The sequence below is a fragment of the Protopterus annectens genome, chromosome 3.part0, assembly GCF_019279795.1.
Source record: "Protopterus annectens isolate FY-2018-M chromosome 3.part0, PAN1.0, whole genome shotgun sequence".
Classification (NCBI taxonomy): domain Eukaryota; kingdom Metazoa; phylum Chordata; order Ceratodontiformes; family Protopteridae; genus Protopterus; species Protopterus annectens.
The window spans coordinates 1,529,804,802-1,529,824,756 of record NC_056731.1 but is presented as its reverse complement, the minus strand read 5'-3'; the positions used below and the strand labels follow the sequence as shown (position 1 = coordinate 1,529,824,756).

The following is a 19,955-nucleotide window of genomic DNA, read 5'->3' as shown; positions in this document are numbered from 1 at the left end:
ACACACTAAAAGCAGCACCTATTGCCACTGTCCAAGAGGGACACAGGTGGAACCCCTGGGGTGAATTTCTGGTTACCCATCCAATTGTCCAAATTATGCTTAAATAGAGCCAAAGAGGGACTTTGTTTAACATGAATAGGAACCTCGTCCCAAAGGTTGGGCAACCTCTATAAGACAAATCTGTCTCTCCAGGAAGTTCTGTTGAAGTCACATACCAGGTTAAGGTCCTTTGAGCGAATTACCCATATGCCATTTGACTTGCGAATGTGCAGCATTTCCATTAAAGCTGGGTCAGAAATTGCTCTATATGTACGGCACAGGTCACCTCTGAGCAGTCTGTATGACATAGAGTAAAGTCACAGTGATTTCAGGCTGTCTGCATAAGACAGATCTTGAAGAGCCTGAATTTTCTTTACAAAAACCTTTGTAGTCTCTCAAAGGTGTTTGGAAAGGAACATACCAAAGGGAGTGTTGTACTCTATTATTGGCCTGATGAGGGAAGAGTACAGGGGGTTACAACCTCTTTTTTCTGGAGGCAATCCCCTTACTTATATGATGAGCAATATAAAATGCCCTTCTTACCACTGCAGAGACATGGCGATCAAAGTTAAGGTTGCTATCAACCTGTGTGCACAGATCTCTCACCACTGGCTGTGTGCTTAGGGTATTGCTATTGATGTGATAGTTTGCAGGAACATCACCCCTGCTGAAGGGGATGATAATACATTTTTTTTCATTAATTTTAAGACCATGACTTTGGCACCTGTCACTAGTCTGCGTAAGACCTTCTTGAAGTATGCTGACATCGTTAGGTGTTTCAATGATCACTCCCAGTTTGTAGTCATCAGCAAACTTTGTCAGCCACAGTCCTTAAGTTTTAGCCTGGACTTCGGAGGAGTAGATATTGAACAGTAGGGATCCCAGAACTGATCCCTGTGGAACACACTAGTTACAGGTCTGCTGGAGGAGGTGGAGTCCCTTAATTTGACCGTATGAGTTCTATCAGTGAGCCAGTTTGCAACCCACCTGACGATATATAGGTTAATACCCAGCTGGGTGAGTTTATCAATGATGCTTGAGTGGAGGATTGTGTCAAAGGCCTTGGCTAAGTCTAGGTAGGCTATATGCACAGATTTGCCCTCGTCTAGGGCTTCAGTGACTGTCTCAAAGATGTCCACCAGCTGTAACAGGCATGATCTCCCCTTGACAAAGCCAAACTGGGCGGGGTTGAGTGTTTGGAGATTTCCTGTATCTTTCTTAATAAGGTCCATGATGATTCATTCTATGGCCTTGCAGATAAGGCTGGTCAGGCTAATGGGTCTATAGTTCCCGGGGTCTGTGGATGTACCCCCTTTGTGTAAAGGGATGACGGTAGCTGTTTTCCATTCAACTGGGATGAAGCCAGTGCTTAGGCTGTGATTGAAAAGCGTGCCCAATGGTGATGCTAATTCCTTTTTTAACCCATATAGAACATAGCATATGATGTTGTCTGGTCCCATAGAGGCTGTATTTTTGGCCTTAGAGATGGCATTTAAGACCTGCTTCTCAGAGATACTAGGTGGGGGACAGGTGTTAGGGATGCTTTAGGGTATATGTGGCAGGGACAGGGATGTGAAGTTTTTACTGTACCAGTCAGTAGGTTTGCTATATCCACAGGTTCTGTATATGTAGTACCATTAAGTACGAGTTCAGCAGAAATCTGGGCCTTACCTTTGAGGTTACAGATGTAACTAAAGAACGCTTTGTGGTTATCCTTAGTTAGAGAAGCTAATTTGGATTCATAATTATCTTTGTAGAACTTCACTAGGAGTCTTATTTGCTTGTTTAATAAAGGACTATTTTAGTGTCTTATAGCAGTAGCCATTACCAAGATTATGGTCCACTTAATCAACTTACCTTTCAGTTGGTCATGCCACCATGAGCATGTTCAATAAAGTGGGCTGTGATCGACAGCATTTGTATGTGGGACATGCTTCCATGCCCTTACCTAATATGATGACTGAGGTTACAAGTCTTAGTGTTATATATGCATTTATATAATCTTAAGACTGGTGCGCTAGCCAGAGTGATTATTATGCCACGGTATACAAACTTTTTTAGAAATTCCATTTAGACTGTAGACCTTATGGAAGCTATAACACATCTACTGTGTCTCTATGCTACTTATTAAGCCTCCTGACATGACTGGTGTCAGACGTAGTGAAGTATCTTCCCAAAGGGAAGAAATATGCCTACAGAAGTCACTAGTTGTAGTTGTTGTCAAGAATTTTAGCTACTGGGTACACAGCAAGATCAAAATATATTGGCATGACTGCAGACATCTCAAGTACAGACTTCCCTCTCAGCTAGTTGAAATTAAAGAAGAAAATCCTCATAATACACTGGGTCATATGGTTTACAGTAAACTAGGAATAGTAAAACAAATTCATGATGTAAACACAGAGGTGAATGAGTAAAGAAGCAGTCACACTGTTACACTCACATTTCAGATACTGCGCAGAACTATAACCATGGTGCTCTGAATGACTGCTTATCTGTTTACATGCTTAGGAAGTTTGCCAGGAGAATATCACTTAGAAATAAATCCTGATGTTGTGCCACTTATACATGTTTCAAGGAATGTACCAGCAGCTCTCACAAATAAAGCTGAACAGGAAATGAGAATGGAAAACCTAGACATCATCAAGAAGCAGCAGAATGGGTGAATAATAGGTCATTCTCTGGAAGAGTCCCTCTTAGTCAGCTGAAAGTAGCTGTGATGGCTGATCACACCCAAGGTTAACCAGCAGGTAAACATTTGTATTAGTACCCTGAAGCATCTCTTTGTGTGGCTGATAGAGTCACATGGCAGGCTGGCTCCCTGGCTCTGTCAATCAGGCTACATTCAGCAGTCTCCACCCATGAAGTTAGCCATGGACATATCTGACGCCTGAGTGGGCTAGTTAAGCAGACTATCCATTCTCCTCGTATTCTCCTATCATCATGTTCTCCTTGCTTGTGTCATTCCCCATACCCAGGATGTTATCCCTTCTTCCCAGTCATCAGTTGCCTTCCCCTTTGTCTATTTGCATCTCTCCACTGAGATCAAATCAGTTGTTTGTTGGCAACTTTTTAATGACTTCAATCCGAAAATATTGAGAAAGTGCACATCACAGTACCACAATAAGTCATTATATTCATACTGCATGGCTATGAAATGTGAAAATGCACATGATAGTACCACAATAAGTCGTTCTATTCATACTGCATGACTATGAAATGTGACAATGCACGACAGTACTCACAATAAGTCATTCTATTCATACTGCATGGCTATGAAATGTGAAAATGCACATGACAGTACCCACAATAACTCGTTCTATTCATACTGCGTGGCTATGAAATGTGAAAATGCACATGACAGTACCCACAATAAGTCATTCTATTCATACTGAGTGGCTATGAAATGTGAAAATGCACATGACAGTACCCACAATAAGTCATTCTATTCATACTGAGTGGCTATGAAATGTGAAAATGCACATGACAGTACCCATAATAAGTCGTTCTATTCATACTACGTGGCTATGAAATGTGAAAATGCATATGACAGTACTCACAATAAGTCATTCTATTCATACTGCGTGGTCATGAAATGTGAAAATGCACATGACAGTACCCACAATAAGTCATTCTATTCATAATGCATGGCTATGAAATCTGAAAATGGCATCCACATCCTTGACACCTAGGTTCAATGAAACGTCAAAAGAAAACATACCTAAATCCTTGGATGCTTTTTTCTTGTGGAGGGGGGGTACAAGCCATTTATATGCAGTGCGTTTCATAACTTCCAGCCCTTAAATTAATGTAACATACTCAAGGTTACCTAACATTGGGATAGGTCATGATGATGCTGTAGCCTCATTATGACTGTTGCGTGTTACCCTAAATCAGTCTCACAGTTATTTATGCTGGCCTTGCCTTTGTACTCTCTGATTGCAGTTGTTACTGCTATGTTTTATGTATTTCATATAAAATGGTTCTGTTAAAATCGATAATGTTATAAAAGTTTTTCCTGTATACACTTCCAAATAGTCATTTTCACAAATGTGGCGCATCAAAATGTGTGTTTATCAGTAGCAATGGCTCTGCTCTATACACTAAATATGAGTCAGAAAATGCTATTTTAGACAAAAAGGGTAGTTGGCAATAAGTGTAACATAAAATGAATTAAGATGCACAAAATTTGTCCTCACTGAGCATAGGCATATTCTGACTCAGCAACCCACAGTGGGAATCTGCTTGATGTAGAGAGGGGTATGCACTGTAATAATTAGTAAACCTATTAATTTTTGCTCCCAAGCTGCTCACTATGCAAGTCTCATGTGCTGCTGTATTAATCATTCCAGACCATATGGTGAGCTGATGTTGGAGCCGTGCCCTTAACCTACTATTTCTGCAATCTCATGCTGCCAAGGCAACAGCTGAATGAGCAAGCGGATAGCTCTGTGTACTACTTTAAGCCTCAATGAATCATCCTGAACTGAATAATTACATTTTGTGAATGTTCTCTTTCTGGATTTACTATCTCATATCTAGCAAGAAGCTTCATAACCAAGACTACCAAAGTGCTCCACCCAGATTCTAAGTAGTACCTAAGGCCTTCGTCCTGCTAGGTGTTAAATTGTTGATGGAGATTTTCTCCTCAGGTTCACTCTTTTAAAGTTCTTTTCCCAGCAGGGCTGACCCCATTAAAACTGTGTAATAAGTAGAACTAAATAAGACAGATTAAGCTATATATAGCTAGATGTCTATGTTAAGTATGTGTGAGATTGTGTCTATATGTATATGTGGTCAGAATAAATAATGTGTTTATAAGCATATAGTATGCAAATGGCAGATAAGGCAATCAAATCTTGAAAAAGAATTGACCTCATTAGCACTTTGTAGTCTAAAATGACAGACTTGTACATGATAACTGACACGATTCACCGAACAGTAAACCTGTCACAGCTTTCTACCCATCTTAAACATTACTTCTACAGTTCTGTTAAAACATTCACACCAAACATTCTATTACATACCTCTGGACACAGTGAAAACCAGCGAGGGGCCAATGATCCAAAATCAGGGACAATTTTTAAATGTTATTCTAATTCACATCAGGTTCAACATTCATTCATTTTTGAATAATAACGTGTGAAACTCTAATTACTGGCTTTATTGACTTACTGCAGTCCTCGGTGATTCACCAGAAAATCAAGCATTTTATGATGGCCAGGACAAAAATATGAGACAAATTTAGAGACATTTTGTGAATTCAGGGACAGTTGAGAGATATGCTGCATTAAAATGGGTGCTGAGTATTTTCAGTACATGTTGCATTCTTTGCTTCATCTATAAAATCTTCTTATATTAAAGGTAAAATCTGCCCCAGCCATCACTGCATCTTTCAAATTTGTGGTTGTTTTCACTGTCTGAGCCATGTAATTTGTCAGTTAATGGCCCACATCCTGCTGTTCTAAGTTTGATGGTCTCAGTTGCTGCTTGCATACTGTATGACACTAAACAAGATTTTTAGCAGCAGCTTTCTCATTTCAGCTGTGTGTGTGTGTGTGTGTGTGTGTGTGTGTGTGTGTGTGTGTGTGTGTGTGTGTGTGTGTGTGTGTGTGTGTGTGCGTGTGTGAGTGCATGTGTATTAGATCAGGTTGATGTGGTAGTTGTCATGAATGTTTAGGGATATAGAGATGCATTACCTAGAAGGGTAAGTTATCTACAACAGAGTTACTCAGAGTTACATTCCATGCCTTCCTGGCTTACACTGTTGCTAGAATGGAGTACAGTCTGTGGGAAAGATTATTTCTTTTCTGTATAGTTCAGGTATAACTCATTACATGGTGTCAGTAATTTGCCTTAATCAAGCCATTCAGTCAATGTTCTTGAACCCTTCTTGGCAAAATAAAGTTTAAATCTTGCTATCAGAAGAGCTTTACGGTTTATTAGACAAATATGAACAAATAAAGAAATAAGAAATGAAACAAGTAAGGAAATAAATAATTAAATGTGCCTGCAATACATACTTTCATTGCTAGTTTCAAAAACAGATCAATGTGTTACAGTTTAACCTATGTGAAAATTAAAATATGAAATATTAATTAAGTGGTAACCAAGAAGGGTAGTTAACTTTAAGCATATCTCTTAACACTTGTATACATCGTTGTATTGCTGTGTAATACTTTTGCCATCTTTTTTATTTATAGATATCCCAAAGGCTCCAGGTCATGTTGTTCCATCAAGAAATACAGACACATCTGTGGTCATCAACTGGGAAGAATCCAGAGATGCTAAAGAGCTAGTTGGATACTATATTGAAGCAAGTCTTGTCGGTGCCAATAAATGGGAACCTTGCAACAATAAACCAGTGAAAGGCAAAAGGTACATAAAGGGCATTCAGGGTTCATGTGGAAAGTAGGCACTTTAGGAGGTGTGTTTAAAACCATAACTGCTTCATTTCCATTAATGCAAGGGTGAAAGCAGGCATAACTACGTAACTTATTTACTATACCCACACATTTTATATAGTAAGCATTAAGGGTAGAAGTATGTGCGCCCGTGTGTGTGTGTGTGTGTGTGTGTGTGTGTGTGTGTGTGTGTGTGTGTGTGTGTGTGTGTGTGTGTGTGTGTTTACTTGTTGTTTGTTATTTAGGGTTAGTGTAAAGGCTAGGTAAGGGGATATATGTAGCTTTGTGCATTTCTGGCCATGTGAGATGCGTGCTAGTGTCTAGTGTAGTGTTACTATTAGGAAATTTTTTTTTTCATAAAGTAAGGTGTAGAACCTGGGTTAGAACAGTGGCAGGGTTAGTGGTTAGCACACATGAGTTAGGGTACACGAAATGCAGTGATGTCTGGAATGTGATACATGAAATAAAATGTGTTGTACAGTCTTCTTTCAGCTTTTCCCTGTTAGGGGTCACCACAGTGGAACTCCGGTCCGCTAATGATTGGCAGTAAACTTTTTTACGGTGCCGAGTTGCCAGCCCGATGCCCAACCTTCAAAGAAGGCACAGCCATTCACGCATGCACCTACCTGCATGTCTTTAAACATCACTCGACTGAGGGGAGGACATGCAGACTCCACACAGAAGGTGCTCCGACCGAGAATCGAACGGGAGAACCTCTTGCTGTGAGGCACCAATGCTAACCGCTGCACCACCGCGGCTGTCAGAATGCGTTGTACAGTGTGATTAGGAAATGAGTTTCATGGCAGGGGCTGATGCCATCATTCATGAAACTAAGTTCTATAATCTTTTAGTATAATATATTTCAAGAAGATATTAACATAGTCTCATCTAGCGTATTTTCAGTTTTTTTTTTCTTTTGAATTACTATTTCACATTTATTTGAAAGTGGTGTGGTCATTATGTTGTTTCTTAAGCTGTCTTTTGATCAAGGTTGTATAAGTTTCATAGGTTTTTATGAATGGGCAATCTCATGGATGGTTTTCTGCTCTGGTTCTGAAATGATTTTTAACACGTTTTTAAGGTGCCAAGTTAATTTTTTGGTATTATTTAATAGCGCAGTGAGTTATGTTAGGGTATAACTATTTTTGTAGTTCTGCATTGTATTTACTTTAACCTTATTTAGTTTAGTTATTTATGATCATGTCAATTTTCCATTTATACTGTTTTCCTACAGGATGGTTACAAATGACACCACTGAGTAGTGCTAGGCAAAGCCAAGTATCCAGTTATAAAACATTACTCCTTACTTCCCTACTGAACAATGAAACATTCCGTTTGTTTGCAAGTCCACTCACTAAAGAAACATAACATGTAAACATACCTCTCAAATTCTTAGAGCAAGAAATCTGGACAAAGCAATAAATAAAAGTGGGGCAAAGGCCCAAAAATAGGGACAGTTTTTAAATATTGCTCTTGCAAACTTAGAAAGTTGAGGGTATGAAGTCCGAAACTCAAATGTCTGCCATTATTAGTAAAAGCTAGAAAATGGAATGGAATATTGTAAACAGCAGCCTGTCAAAAGATATGAGACTGATGCAGAGTGTTATGACAAAATAAAACAATGCCACTTTAATTCTATGAAAAAAGGCTCAGAATGAATTAAAAATTGTTTTGATGCTTTTGAATGAGTAATGCAGGCTGTGAAACAATAGAGATACTTAGGCTTTCAAACCTAGTCCTTCCTAAGGAGATAGTAAGCTGGGTAGGAAGTGCACAATACAGAATTAGTAAAAGGATACATCTTATGGGTGAGTAGTTTTTGATGAGGCTTGTGGTTAGGGTAGGGAGGCTCTTGTTCAGTTGTAACCTGTTGATAGGTAAACCATGGTAAGGAGGGAGGCTACAGTTTGCTTTGCTAACTACTGAAGCACTTAATGCCAGCAGGCATGAGAGATGCAAACCGGCTTGGAGGTTCTGTACTGCACTGGTGATAGATGATAGGGAGGCTAGAGCCGGGAAGGAGCTGTCACCTGACTAAGTGGCATTTGTATAGAATGAACAGAGTTTTGGCATGGTAACAGACCTAACAGGTGAAAGCAGAGTTTGTGGAGCTGCCACTTGGTTGCAAGCCTAACTGGAGAGAGCAGAAAAATGGGTAAAGTGAACAGGAAAATTAATTGTTTGGGTATAAATATGGAAAGAATAGTGGTAAACAGTGGTGAAAAAGAACTAGTATTATAAAAGCAGAAGGATCTGATGCAGTGGAGTTGACAGAGGAAAGAGACTGACAAAAAGGATTCTGGTATGTGTAAGGGAGCAAAGGATGGGATGCTGAATAGGCTTGCTTGCAGATCAACTGGAAAAGAAGATCTATGGGAGTGTAGTAATAACTGAGAAATATCTAAGAGGAAAACCGGCCATGTTCTACTTCTGAGAAATTCAGTCGTCAGAGGGGTTAGGTGAAGGGCAATGAAAAATGCATAGCTGAGGGGTAAATAAGGAAGTGTTACATTTAAACCTGGATGGAACTGGGAAAGCACCTTTGAAAGCATTTCTGAGTGATGTGAGATGCTCTCATCTCATGTTCCATGGTATAAGCAATGAACTGACCCTGCAGTGGTTTCAGTGTGGTAAAGATTTACTGCTAAGTAGGTGAGCCCATTTCTGCATAAGCAATGCCAAGACTTTTGCCTACATTCATTCTGTATGTGTATATATGTTCCTGTTACCTTTACTTCCCTACATTCCTTCCTGGAAGTCAGTGCTACTTTGCAGGATCCCTCACCACAAGACAGAGCAATCTAACCAGCAATCAGCCCATGATATGCTTGCTCACTGTTTTCTGTTTAGTGAACCTGTGTAATGAACAGCATAGAAAGGAGTCTCCCCAATATCAGTAGCCATCTAGATTTACATATTTATGTTTCTTTGAGCCTGCTCTTGTTTCCGATAACTATTTTGAATGTTGTTTCTAAATTTGCCTCCCATTGCAGTAAGCCCATGGATTTCTATTTTGCTTTGTTAGTGTATTTATCCTTCACTACACCATAATTTGTAAACAAGCATCATCCATTCAGCCAGCTAATCCGTACGGAGAGAAGAAAGTCAGTAGTGAAGAAAGCTAAGACTCAGTTAAGAAGTGATCCATCTGTCACAGGCATGACCAGTCAGCAACTAGAACTCTGCAGGCTGTTCGCCCCATCCTCCAACTCCCATCATGCTGCTCAGCTCACGTCTCCAGTTCTTCATTGCTGTGCATGAAATTCAGACAGCAAAATAATTATTTCTTTAGGCTGACCCTCTTGAATGTATCAGTTTTGCTGACAAAGTATGCTTGTTTTTTGTCACAATAACTTCTAGGTTTTTAAACAGTAGCCACACATACCCCATTTCTTATTTTTTTCCTTTCTCTACTATTTTTTGCCAACTTCTGCCCATTGCCTATCATTTTCAGCAGTACCTCTCAACTGTCCACAATTTCACAGAATCTCCATATGTTTGCCTCATATACTTGGTCTGTCCTTCATAAAGTCTGTGGTCTTCTGGCAAATCATTGAGGGTTGCAGTTATTGAATAATAATAGATGTTTAGTTTCCGACTTCATATCCTTCAGAAAATTCATATCAATGCAAAACCTATTATTCTAACAACTTCCTAAGTTACAGAAATATTTGAAGTCTGTCCCTGATTTTGTCCTTTGCCCCTCCCTGGCCTTTTCCACAATTCTTGTGCTAAGAGGCTGAGAGGTATCCCTTTATTTGGCCTAATGCAGAAACTGCATTTTAAGCGCAACCTCCATAGCAGACACACTGCTTCCATTGACAGGCACCCTCTCTCTCTTTCTCTCTCCTTACTGTCTCAGGGAGGAACATAATACCTGGAAGCACAGTTTGCCAAACATTCAATCAAAGAAAGAGACACTGAGAAAAATTCCTAACTTCCCTGATGAAAAAAAGCTTTTGGGTAGGCAGACTAGAAGGAAAAATTATCACTAGGCTCTGATAAGGGTCTTTCCAAAAGCCTCATTGCCCTTAAAGGCTTTTAAAATACTTTAAGCTATGGTCAAAAATCTTCCAATGTCAGGCCTGAAACCAAATTCCAAGTCAGCACCCAAGCACCTGCCCCAGTTTTCCCACAATCCCAGTCTGTACTGACCCATTCTTTGGCCCCAACATCATGCCATCACCAACACTTGAAAAGCCACATATGGAGACCCCAGACTTCCCTCCTCTCTTGACGCCCAAGATGCACATATGGATGTTTTAATGCTAGAGCTTTCATTTTTGCACAAGGGTCCAGAATCACTCAACAAAGATGACCCCACCTATAGTCCCACAGATGTCTGTCTTTGCTATTTTACTACAATTCTACTTTAATTTACCATAGTTTGTAGACAGCTAAGAACTCATTCTGACACCTGTCTAGTTCAGAAAGAAGGGAAATGTCAGCAGTAAAGAAAACTAAGGTTCTGGAGCAAATTCATATTAGTGAATGATGAGATGGTTGACTTTCTTCAAGTTTCGGTTGGAAAACTCTCCTTCTATGTGTAATTAATGTTTAAGAGAGAAAGTCAGTACACTGTCAGCCACTAGTGAAGCAAATGAGTCTATAGGTAACTATATAACACATCAAGAGGGGAGGCAAAAAAATATGGCAAAGGGGTGCATGTACACATTTACAGGGGTCCATGGAAAAGGGCAAGCAGAAATAGTAGCTGCCCATGCATACTTTTTAGAAGATGGTCTATGACAACATGAAATCTATTATTAGATACCTGAATTACAAAGTGCAGCTAAATAACTGTAGTAGATTTTCTTTCTAACTTTAGGCATGTAGATTTATTGTTTAACAATGAAAATCTTTGTAGACTTCCTAGCTCATTGTCACTTCCTTTAAATAACATATATCTGCTTCCTTACTGGCCAGCTCATCCATTGTTCCTCATTTGATTAATTGTGACTGTATATTAGCAATCACTGCCCTCTGAAAAATTGACAGGTTATCAGGTACACCTATGAGGTTTGTTTGAACCAAGCACTAAGCAATGACAAGGAAACACTAGGGCTGGGATTCTGAAAAGACTGATGGTAGTCACAAGGAGTAGCTGTACTGTAGCTAAGCATAAGTTGATATGACCAAATGAGATTCATGCATTTCATAAAACTAAACATGTATAGTTTTCCTGACACTGCAAGATGTTTGAGCTTATCTACACTTACTGGCCTAAGGTATGATCCAGAAAAGAACGTTGGTGTGCAGTTTAGCAGTGCTAAGCTGTAAGTGTTCCTCATTGCTATATATCAAGATTCCTTGTGGACATAAACATTTTTGTGCACTGAAGTCATGAAGAACATAACACTGTAAGAAATCAAGAGTTCAATTGCCAGGGGTTGCTTAATAATTGTTTATTTTAGTGAGTAGCATTCAATATAATGCCAGCAGATATAAATGTCACAGCAGCGTATTCAAATGGTATATAGCAGTATAATATATCAACTGAAAGCACACAAGTATTTCAGTAACGATATCTATGCAAGTATTGTACCAGGCTTCCACTAACTTCTCTGTCCTAAAGATACATATTATATTACTTCAGTCCAGTAATTTTCGTCTGGAAGCTGTATCCACCCACTAACCTTGGTTCTCAGGCCTTGTCTTGCAGGTGCCTGACAGTGCTGTCTATTTTTTATCTAGTATTCCATTGCAAGTGCATATATAATTCCCTTCAGAAAGTAACATTTTGTAGATTTCTCTTGATAACTGTAATTTCTGTACATCTCATGCTTAACCATTAAGATTATCTTTTCCCTTCTACTGAACTATCTTTCCCTGAAACTGCATGCCTAAATGAAAACACAAATCAGACTCTATATGTTCAGGCCTGTTCTACTATTTATTCTTCCTTATGCCTGACAACTACTTTTAAGTGAAAAACCTCAATCTAACAGCTCCCCGTGAGGTCCCTGATAAAAGTTTACATGGACCTTTTTTGTAGTTACCTCATGTCTGTATTACTACTATAATCTGGTTTGAATATATGAACTTTATGCCACCTCACTCATAATCTGCAGATGTGTCCTGATAGACGGCAATGTCCTTTATAGTCTCAATGATGCTATTAACTAATGCCTATAGCAACTTGTCTAATTTATATAATTTTCAAATAGCTTTAACTGCTCCATATGCAGAAAATATACCTGCTCCAGTGATTACCCCATTACCTAGATCCATAGTCTTTAGAGTCTTTAAGTCTAAGTTCTGATGAATGTGTGATGTATCTAAAACCTGCACATTATTCTGAAAATCAGTGTCGTTTAATTCTTTGGTTTCTAAAACTGATTGGGCCAGGTAATTCTGTCAACTTTATTGTTCCAGAATCAGCATGAAGAAAATGCCATACAGATTCTCAACTTGTCTCTGACTCTTCAGTCAGGTTAGATGAGTATGAACTGTTACCCCTGCCTATTTTTCTTTCCTATCTCTGTATGCTCTAATGGTAAAATTACACTGTCTATTGCCTGTTTTCTACCTTATGACGTGGTACCCTATTGCACCATGATGTCTCTCACTTATAGCAAATAAAACCTTTTCCTGTTGTCCATAGATTTAAATTCTCAAACACTTTACCATTTAGTCCATTCCTTTTCTCATTATATAGCCTATCAAGTGATGGCTATTTTCTGAAGACTAATTGAAATTGGCACTAGAGGGATAGCTTTATAACTGGTCTTGAAGCATGATTGCCATATACTATATTAACGTGTGTCTGTCTGTACATTTCCATCTAGATTTGTTAATAATTCTGCTAACTTTTTAATTTCTATATGCTGTAATAAATGTCTGCCTTTTACATTTCTGTCTTAAATATCCTGTAAATACTTATGCCCTATAATAGCTTACTGAAACCTATGCTTTCTGTATTTCAGATCGATACCTTTGCACACTCTGTCAGTGTCCTTTTAACTTCAGTCTAATGTACAATAATTATGTAAAGTACACTGTAATCTGTAAATTCATTAACAAATTAAGCTTGCCCTGTTATGCATTGAATATATTAGATGACTATTACTACCTATTCTTTAGATAACTTATTTTAATAAGCCTGTTACAAATAATTCTGTCACTTTATCCTTAAAACTAATGACTGAATAATGTGAAATGTGATGTAATTGTATGTGTAACTGAGTATGAATGTTACATTCTGACATTTGGCTGAAATATACTACACTGAACTCATAACTGAGTATGAATGTCATATTCTGAATCTTGACTGAAATTTACATTAGAATGTACATGTTTATACTGAACATCTAAAATACTTGAGTATATTCTAGAAACTAACTAAACTAATATTAAAGGAATATCTTTTTGCCAGTGGTACCTGAACACAGATAAAAGCATAACTGAAATCTGGTGCCAAGTTTAGGCTTTACTCTGCATTGTCCCAGTCACTGCAGTGTTATTCAATGCTGTTTTTAAGTGTCCTTTTCTGTGTCCCTTTTTTGCTTAGGCCTTCCAAACCTCCCCTTTTCCATCTGTTGTGCAAAGCTGGATGACTGATGTTACAGCATACAGAGAGATAGGAACTGTAAGAAATCTGAGTTCTGTTGCCATGGATTGCTTAATAATAGTTTATTGTAGTGAGTTACATTTAATATAATAGCAGCACCTCAGTCTAACAAATACCTTTGTGCTGTACAGTTACAACTAGTGTCATTAAAGTTGTTGCACTGAAGTTTTAATTATAGATAGGTCTTACTTGGTTATGCATTGTGTTCCACCTCTGTTTGATCTCCCCAACAGGCCAACATCACAGTGTCAGTTTGTTAGGGGACAATGGCTCACTCTGCAAAGGTTGGTTGCGTTAAGATGCCTTGCATCTTACAAAATGCTGAGCTACTGTATTTGTGAGTTGCAGCACTCTTTGTTGTTATTTTATAGGATCATAGGAAGTTACTAGACTATTGGCGCTGAGGCCCTTACAAACCTAGCCAAGAATTTAGCCCATGTTCTGACAAGTCAGCACCCGATGTCCCTGTCTAGCAGGGGCACAGGTGGAATCCCAGGAGTGTATTTTCTATTCCCCATCCAGTTATCCAGGTTGCACTTAAAAAGCATTAATGAGGTACTCTGATTGACGTGGAGTGGGAGTCTGTTCCACAGAAGGGGGAATCTCTGGGACACAAATCTGTCCTTCCAGCAAGTCCTATTGATGTCACAGACCAGGTTGAGGTCACGCATGTGGGTTACTCGAGTGGAGCTGGACTTGCAGATATGCAGCAGTCCCATCGTGCGGGGTCTGAGATTGCTTTGTATGCCAGACAGAGGTCACCTCTGAGGAGTTTGTAGGAGACTGAATTATCCTGGTGAGGAACCTCTATGGTCTCTCCAGCTGCTGCATGTGCTTTCTGAGGTACATGCCGAAAGGTGCATTGTACTCAATAATGAGTCTTATAAGGGAAGAATACAGGGATGTTATGACCACCTTGTCCCTGGATGAAATACCCTTATTAATGAGGTGGGGCATGTAGAAAGTTTTCCATACAACAGAGGCAATATGGTGGTCAAAAGTCAATTTGCTATTAACATCATCATCAGCCCCCTTTTTCCTATTTTTTTTCTACATGGAGTCAGGGTATCGTGTTAACTCTCACCAACTCTCTCGATTCAGTGCCACTCTCCTACCTTCTTCAACACTCATGCTTGACTATCGCAGATCTTCTTTTACACAATCCATCCACTTCCAAGCTGCGTCCTGTCAGTGAACCTACATTAACAATTCTTAGTTCATGTTTGGCAGGTTGGTTAGTTTTACATCCAGCTTTCGTTCAACAGAGCTATCCCAGGTAACTCAGGCTAGGCAACTAGATACCGGCTGGCCAGTAGTTTATTGTCCCAGGGCTGCTGGGCTTTATAGCGGGCACACACTGGTCAATAGGGGCACATTTACCCCTCCTACCATTAGCAAGGGTCCCTGGTGTAGGTCAGAGTAGGGTGAGTCCTCAGCCCACTTATCACACATTTGGCAACATTAGTCAACATGACTGAATCACTATTTTACACCGTTAAGTGGCTAGCCCTGCCATGGCATGCAGTCTGTGATCTGTGTTCTCCTATCTTGAAGATATTGCGCACCACAGTAGATGCCCAAAGTGGTTGGTCTGTACAACTCTTCCCCCTATAGGGTACCATGTAGAGTCTGTGCTGCTACCTACAGTTCCATTCATTGCTGAGTTTGAGATGGATACACTCAGCATGATGTTCTTCCTGTTTCACTGTTGCAGTCATCACATTTGGGTTATCTGCTTGCAGTAGCCCTCAGTCGGCCTGATTAACAAAGTCTTGGGTCCTGCATCGGTTGCTGTCTCATCTTCCATGACGTCAAGTAGTCAGGGGTATAAAGCATTCAGCCAAAACATTTTATCAGTCTTTCTTGCTGTGCGGTGCCCGAAGCAGAAGCAGTTTGCGAGTACCGGTCGGCCAACTCCTGAAATTTTTGTTTTCGAGTTTCAGAATCGAAGTCTTCTACTAAAGTTAAGTACCCCATTGGGGAAACTTTTTCTTGCTCTAAACCAAAGTCAGTAAAAGTCAATAATTGTATTTCTTGTGGAAAGCAAATACCTCATAAAGATTTTCATTCGTATTGTATTCCTTGCCTAGGCCCTGACCACGACGTACCTCGCTGTCGGTTTTGTGCCTTATTTAAACCACGATCTATTCATCGTCAGTACATTTTCGCTTCTTAATATTTTGGTACTCGGTTCAAATATCCAGATATGTCTTCTGTAAGCCACCCGATTACTGACATTCCGAAAAAATGCAAAGGTAAAGACAGAGACAGGCCGCCAGTTCACCTGTAGTCAGTGAGACGCTTTCGCAGCCCCTGATACCTGCTACATCAGATTTGCAGGCCTCTACTGAGACCCATTCAGAGTCTGGTATGCTGCGAGATGCTTCAACTGTGGAACCTGCGGCTGTCTCTACCTTGGATGGGTCCAGAGCTGCTGCGCAGGCACCTGTTTCTGAGGGTGTATTCAGACCTACTGACTTGCATATTAAACCATCGCCATCTTCTTCTTCAAGGCCTAAAACTCGATCCAAGCCTAGAAAACCGATGCCCAGACCACATGGTCAGGCCTGTACGTCTAGAAAACTAATGATAAGAATGTCTGAAGACCTTATTACTTTAATCAGGGGAAGTCAACCTTCCCCCTCTAAGAGACCTAGGACTGAATTTGGCTATGATTCCTCTGATCAGGATTCTGAAATTTCTGTTTCTTCTGATGACTAGTATTTACCCTTATCTGCCTATGAAGATTCTGATGCAGAGGACTCAATTCCCTCTGCTTCTCCTCCAGAGGATTTCTCTTTTGGTGAAACCTTGCATACTCTTAGGGAGCATTTCCACTTGGAAAGCCAGGATTACTCTGATTCTAAAAAGAGGCTTAGGGATTTCTTACTCCTGCCCCAACACAGGCCTTTAGCTATCCCCCCTGTACTGGACATTGTTGATGATGCCTTCACATAGTATAGCTTGGCCCCTGACTCCTTACCTCCTGCTCCCAGAAAACCAGATAGATATTACAGGGTTCCTGACTCTCACAAGTTTTTTTTTTTTTTAAATCCTACTGTGGATCTTGTAACCATTTCACAGGGACCCAAGGGCATAAAGGCTACTACTGCCAAAAATCCTACCCCCTCTGATAGAGATTCCAGGGCGCTGGATAGATGGGGTAAGAAGGTATACACTTCGGCAACCTTGGCCATTAGGCCCTTAAATTGCCAGTTTCATATGTTAAAGTATCAGCAGCATATTATTGGATTGCTTAAACAGAAAATGATGTTGATTCCTGATTGTGCTGAAAATAAGGATTTACAGGATTTAATGCATTCTGCTGAACAAGTTGGAAAGCATACTTTGCAATGTGGTTTTGATTCACTAGAGGCATCTTGCAGGGCTGCTGTTACTGGGTCTGTACTTAGAAGGCATGCTTGGTTTAAGGAGCAATCCTTGCCAGATCATGTTAAAGCTAAATTGTTGGATGCTCACTTAAACCAGGACCACCTGTTTGGCAACAAAGCAGAAGAAGTACTTAAAAAGACGGAGAAAAAAGGCTAAATCCATGCAAACTGTTAAAGATTTCCTGCAAGTGCAGCCTCCAAGATTTAGTAGGCATTGGCCCTCTAAGAACTGGTCCTTTCCTGCCTCTTCCAGGCCCTCTCAGTCCAAACCCAGATCCAGCAGAACACTCAGGCTTCAGTCGCAAGGTACACACAGGACTAAGCAGTGGGGGGCTCTAACTTCCAAAGCAGGGAGTAGTACGACCCCCCCCCCCCATAAACTGTATCAGTGAGTTAACCTTAAAACTTCCAAGCCCTTCTCAACTGACTGCTCCTTTAGGGGGAAAGATTGCTCTGCAGGCAAAAAACTGGGAACTCATTACCCAGGACAAATGGGTTTTAAATATAGTTTCCCAGGGATACAGATTCTACTTCCACACTTTAACAACCCCAAACGGTTGTCCAGTTATACCCCTAAATCAGTGGGCAGAGGCTCAAAAGCAAGTTCTCTCTCTTAAGTATAAGGGCTATTCAAACTGTTCCAGAAGAGGAAAGGGGGCAAGGTTTCTACTCAAGACTTTTTCTGGTGCCCAGAAAAGACTACTCTGGCATCCTATCCTGGATCTCTCTATCTTAAACACTTTTTTGGTGATCCCAGAATTTCAGATGCTAATTCTTCACCAGTTGCTTCCTATGCTAGACAAGGATGCCTGGTTGGCAACACTGCATTTAAAGGAAACCTACCTGCACATCCCAATCAGGGAATCTTGCAGAAAATACCTATGCTTCAAAGCAGGCTTCATGCACTATCAGTTCTCTGCACCTCTCTTTGTCTTATCTACTGTGCCCAGGGTATTCACAAAGTGCCTAGCTCCAGTCATTGCATTTTGCAGGCAAAGAAGTATTCAAATATACCCATACCTGGACGATTGTCTAATTCAGACAGAAAGCCAGGGCATAATATTGAATCATCTGGCATTTATACAAAAAGTGCTAACTTCCCTGGGGTACACCATAAACAAAAAGAAATCACATCTGGTACCCTGCCAACAAATTGTATTCCTGGGAGCAAGCTTGAACACAACTTCCCATAAGGCTTCCCTCATGCCAGAGAAACAAGTTCATTGGACAGCTTACTTCAAACTTATGGCCACAAAGACCCTGCTATCTGCAAGACAAATACTGCAAGACTTGGGGTTCATGGCCTCCTAAATTCTTCTAATTCCATATGCTAGACTGCATATGAGGAAACTACAATGATATCTAAAAAGCCTATGGTGTCAACATTCTCAGGATCTAGAATCAATAATTCCTATCATACCTTGTCTATGGATAGAGTTCCTTTGGTGGGCAGAGGCCTGCCACCACAACAAGGGACTGCCATTCAGTCTACCCCCCTGCTGCCCAAACTCTAACAGATGCATCAGACCATGCATGGGGGGCTAACTTGGCAGGACAGTGCATTCAGGGCAAATGGAACCCAAGTCAAATGCACCTGCATATCAATCAAAAAGAAATGTTAGCTGTACAGTATGCTCTGACAGCCTTCAAGGACCACATTCTTCCAGGACAATTATTGGTAAAGACGGACAACACCACTGTTATGTGGTACATAAATAAGCAGGGGGGAACCCACTCTTACCCTCACTGCAGGCCAGCTATGGCTCTGTGGAACACAGCCCCTGAGCAACCAAGTGCACCTACAGGCTCAGTTCCTGCCAGGAAAGCTAAATATACTGGCAGACGACCTAAGCAGAAATCTTATGGACCCACGTGAGTGGAAAGTGCACCTACAGACTCAGTTCCTGCCAGGAAAGCTAAATACACTGGCAGACAACCTAAGCAGAAATCTCATGGACCCGCACGCGTGGAGACTGGAACCAAAGATATTCAACATGTTGAGAAACAAATGGGGGAGCCCAGAAATAGACCTGTTTGCCTCCCCCCAGAACTATCAATTGCACAAGGACTTCCCACAAACAAGCTTGAAAAGTGGATGCCCTGTCCTTCACCTGGAAAAACTATCAGTTTATGCCTTTCCCCCTCTGCCTATCCTGTCCAAGGTACTACTAAAGATCAAACAGCACAAACCTAGGACAATACTGATTGCACCAGACTGGACACACCAACACTGGTCCTCCCTCTTGTGCAGTGTGTCACTGCTGGCACCATGGCACCTGCCTCAGATCCCTGCTCTACTGTCTCAGCAGGAGGGCCAGATTCTGCACCCACAGCTTCAAACCCTGAACTTGGTAGCCTGGCTAATTACTTGATCTCACCATTCCCATCCCTCAGTAAGCAAGTGATGGATGTCATTCTGGAGGCAAGGAGGCCTATTACTAGAAAATCCTATGCTTAAAAATGGAAAAGATTCTGTTCCTGGAGCCAAACTCATGGGATGGGCACAGCAGCACCCAATTTACCTCAGATTCTTCAATACTTAACTGAGAT

At 40.6% G+C, this 19,955-nt stretch overlaps 1 protein-coding gene across 2 annotated transcripts in view; it reads left to right on the top strand.

Annotated features, from left to right (window-relative positions):
* The window catches only part of MYOM1 (myomesin 1), an 848,953-nt gene that overhangs the window by 545,629 nt on the left and 283,369 nt on the right, over positions 1 to 19,955 (top strand). For both annotated transcript variants that reach the window (XM_044065566.1, XM_044065567.1), the window contains exon 16: positions 6,243 to 6,417. In XM_044065566.1, coding sequence (XP_043921501.1) covers positions 6,243 to 6,417 — 175 coding nt within the window. The remainder of the gene's footprint in view (positions 1 to 6,242; positions 6,418 to 19,955) is intronic.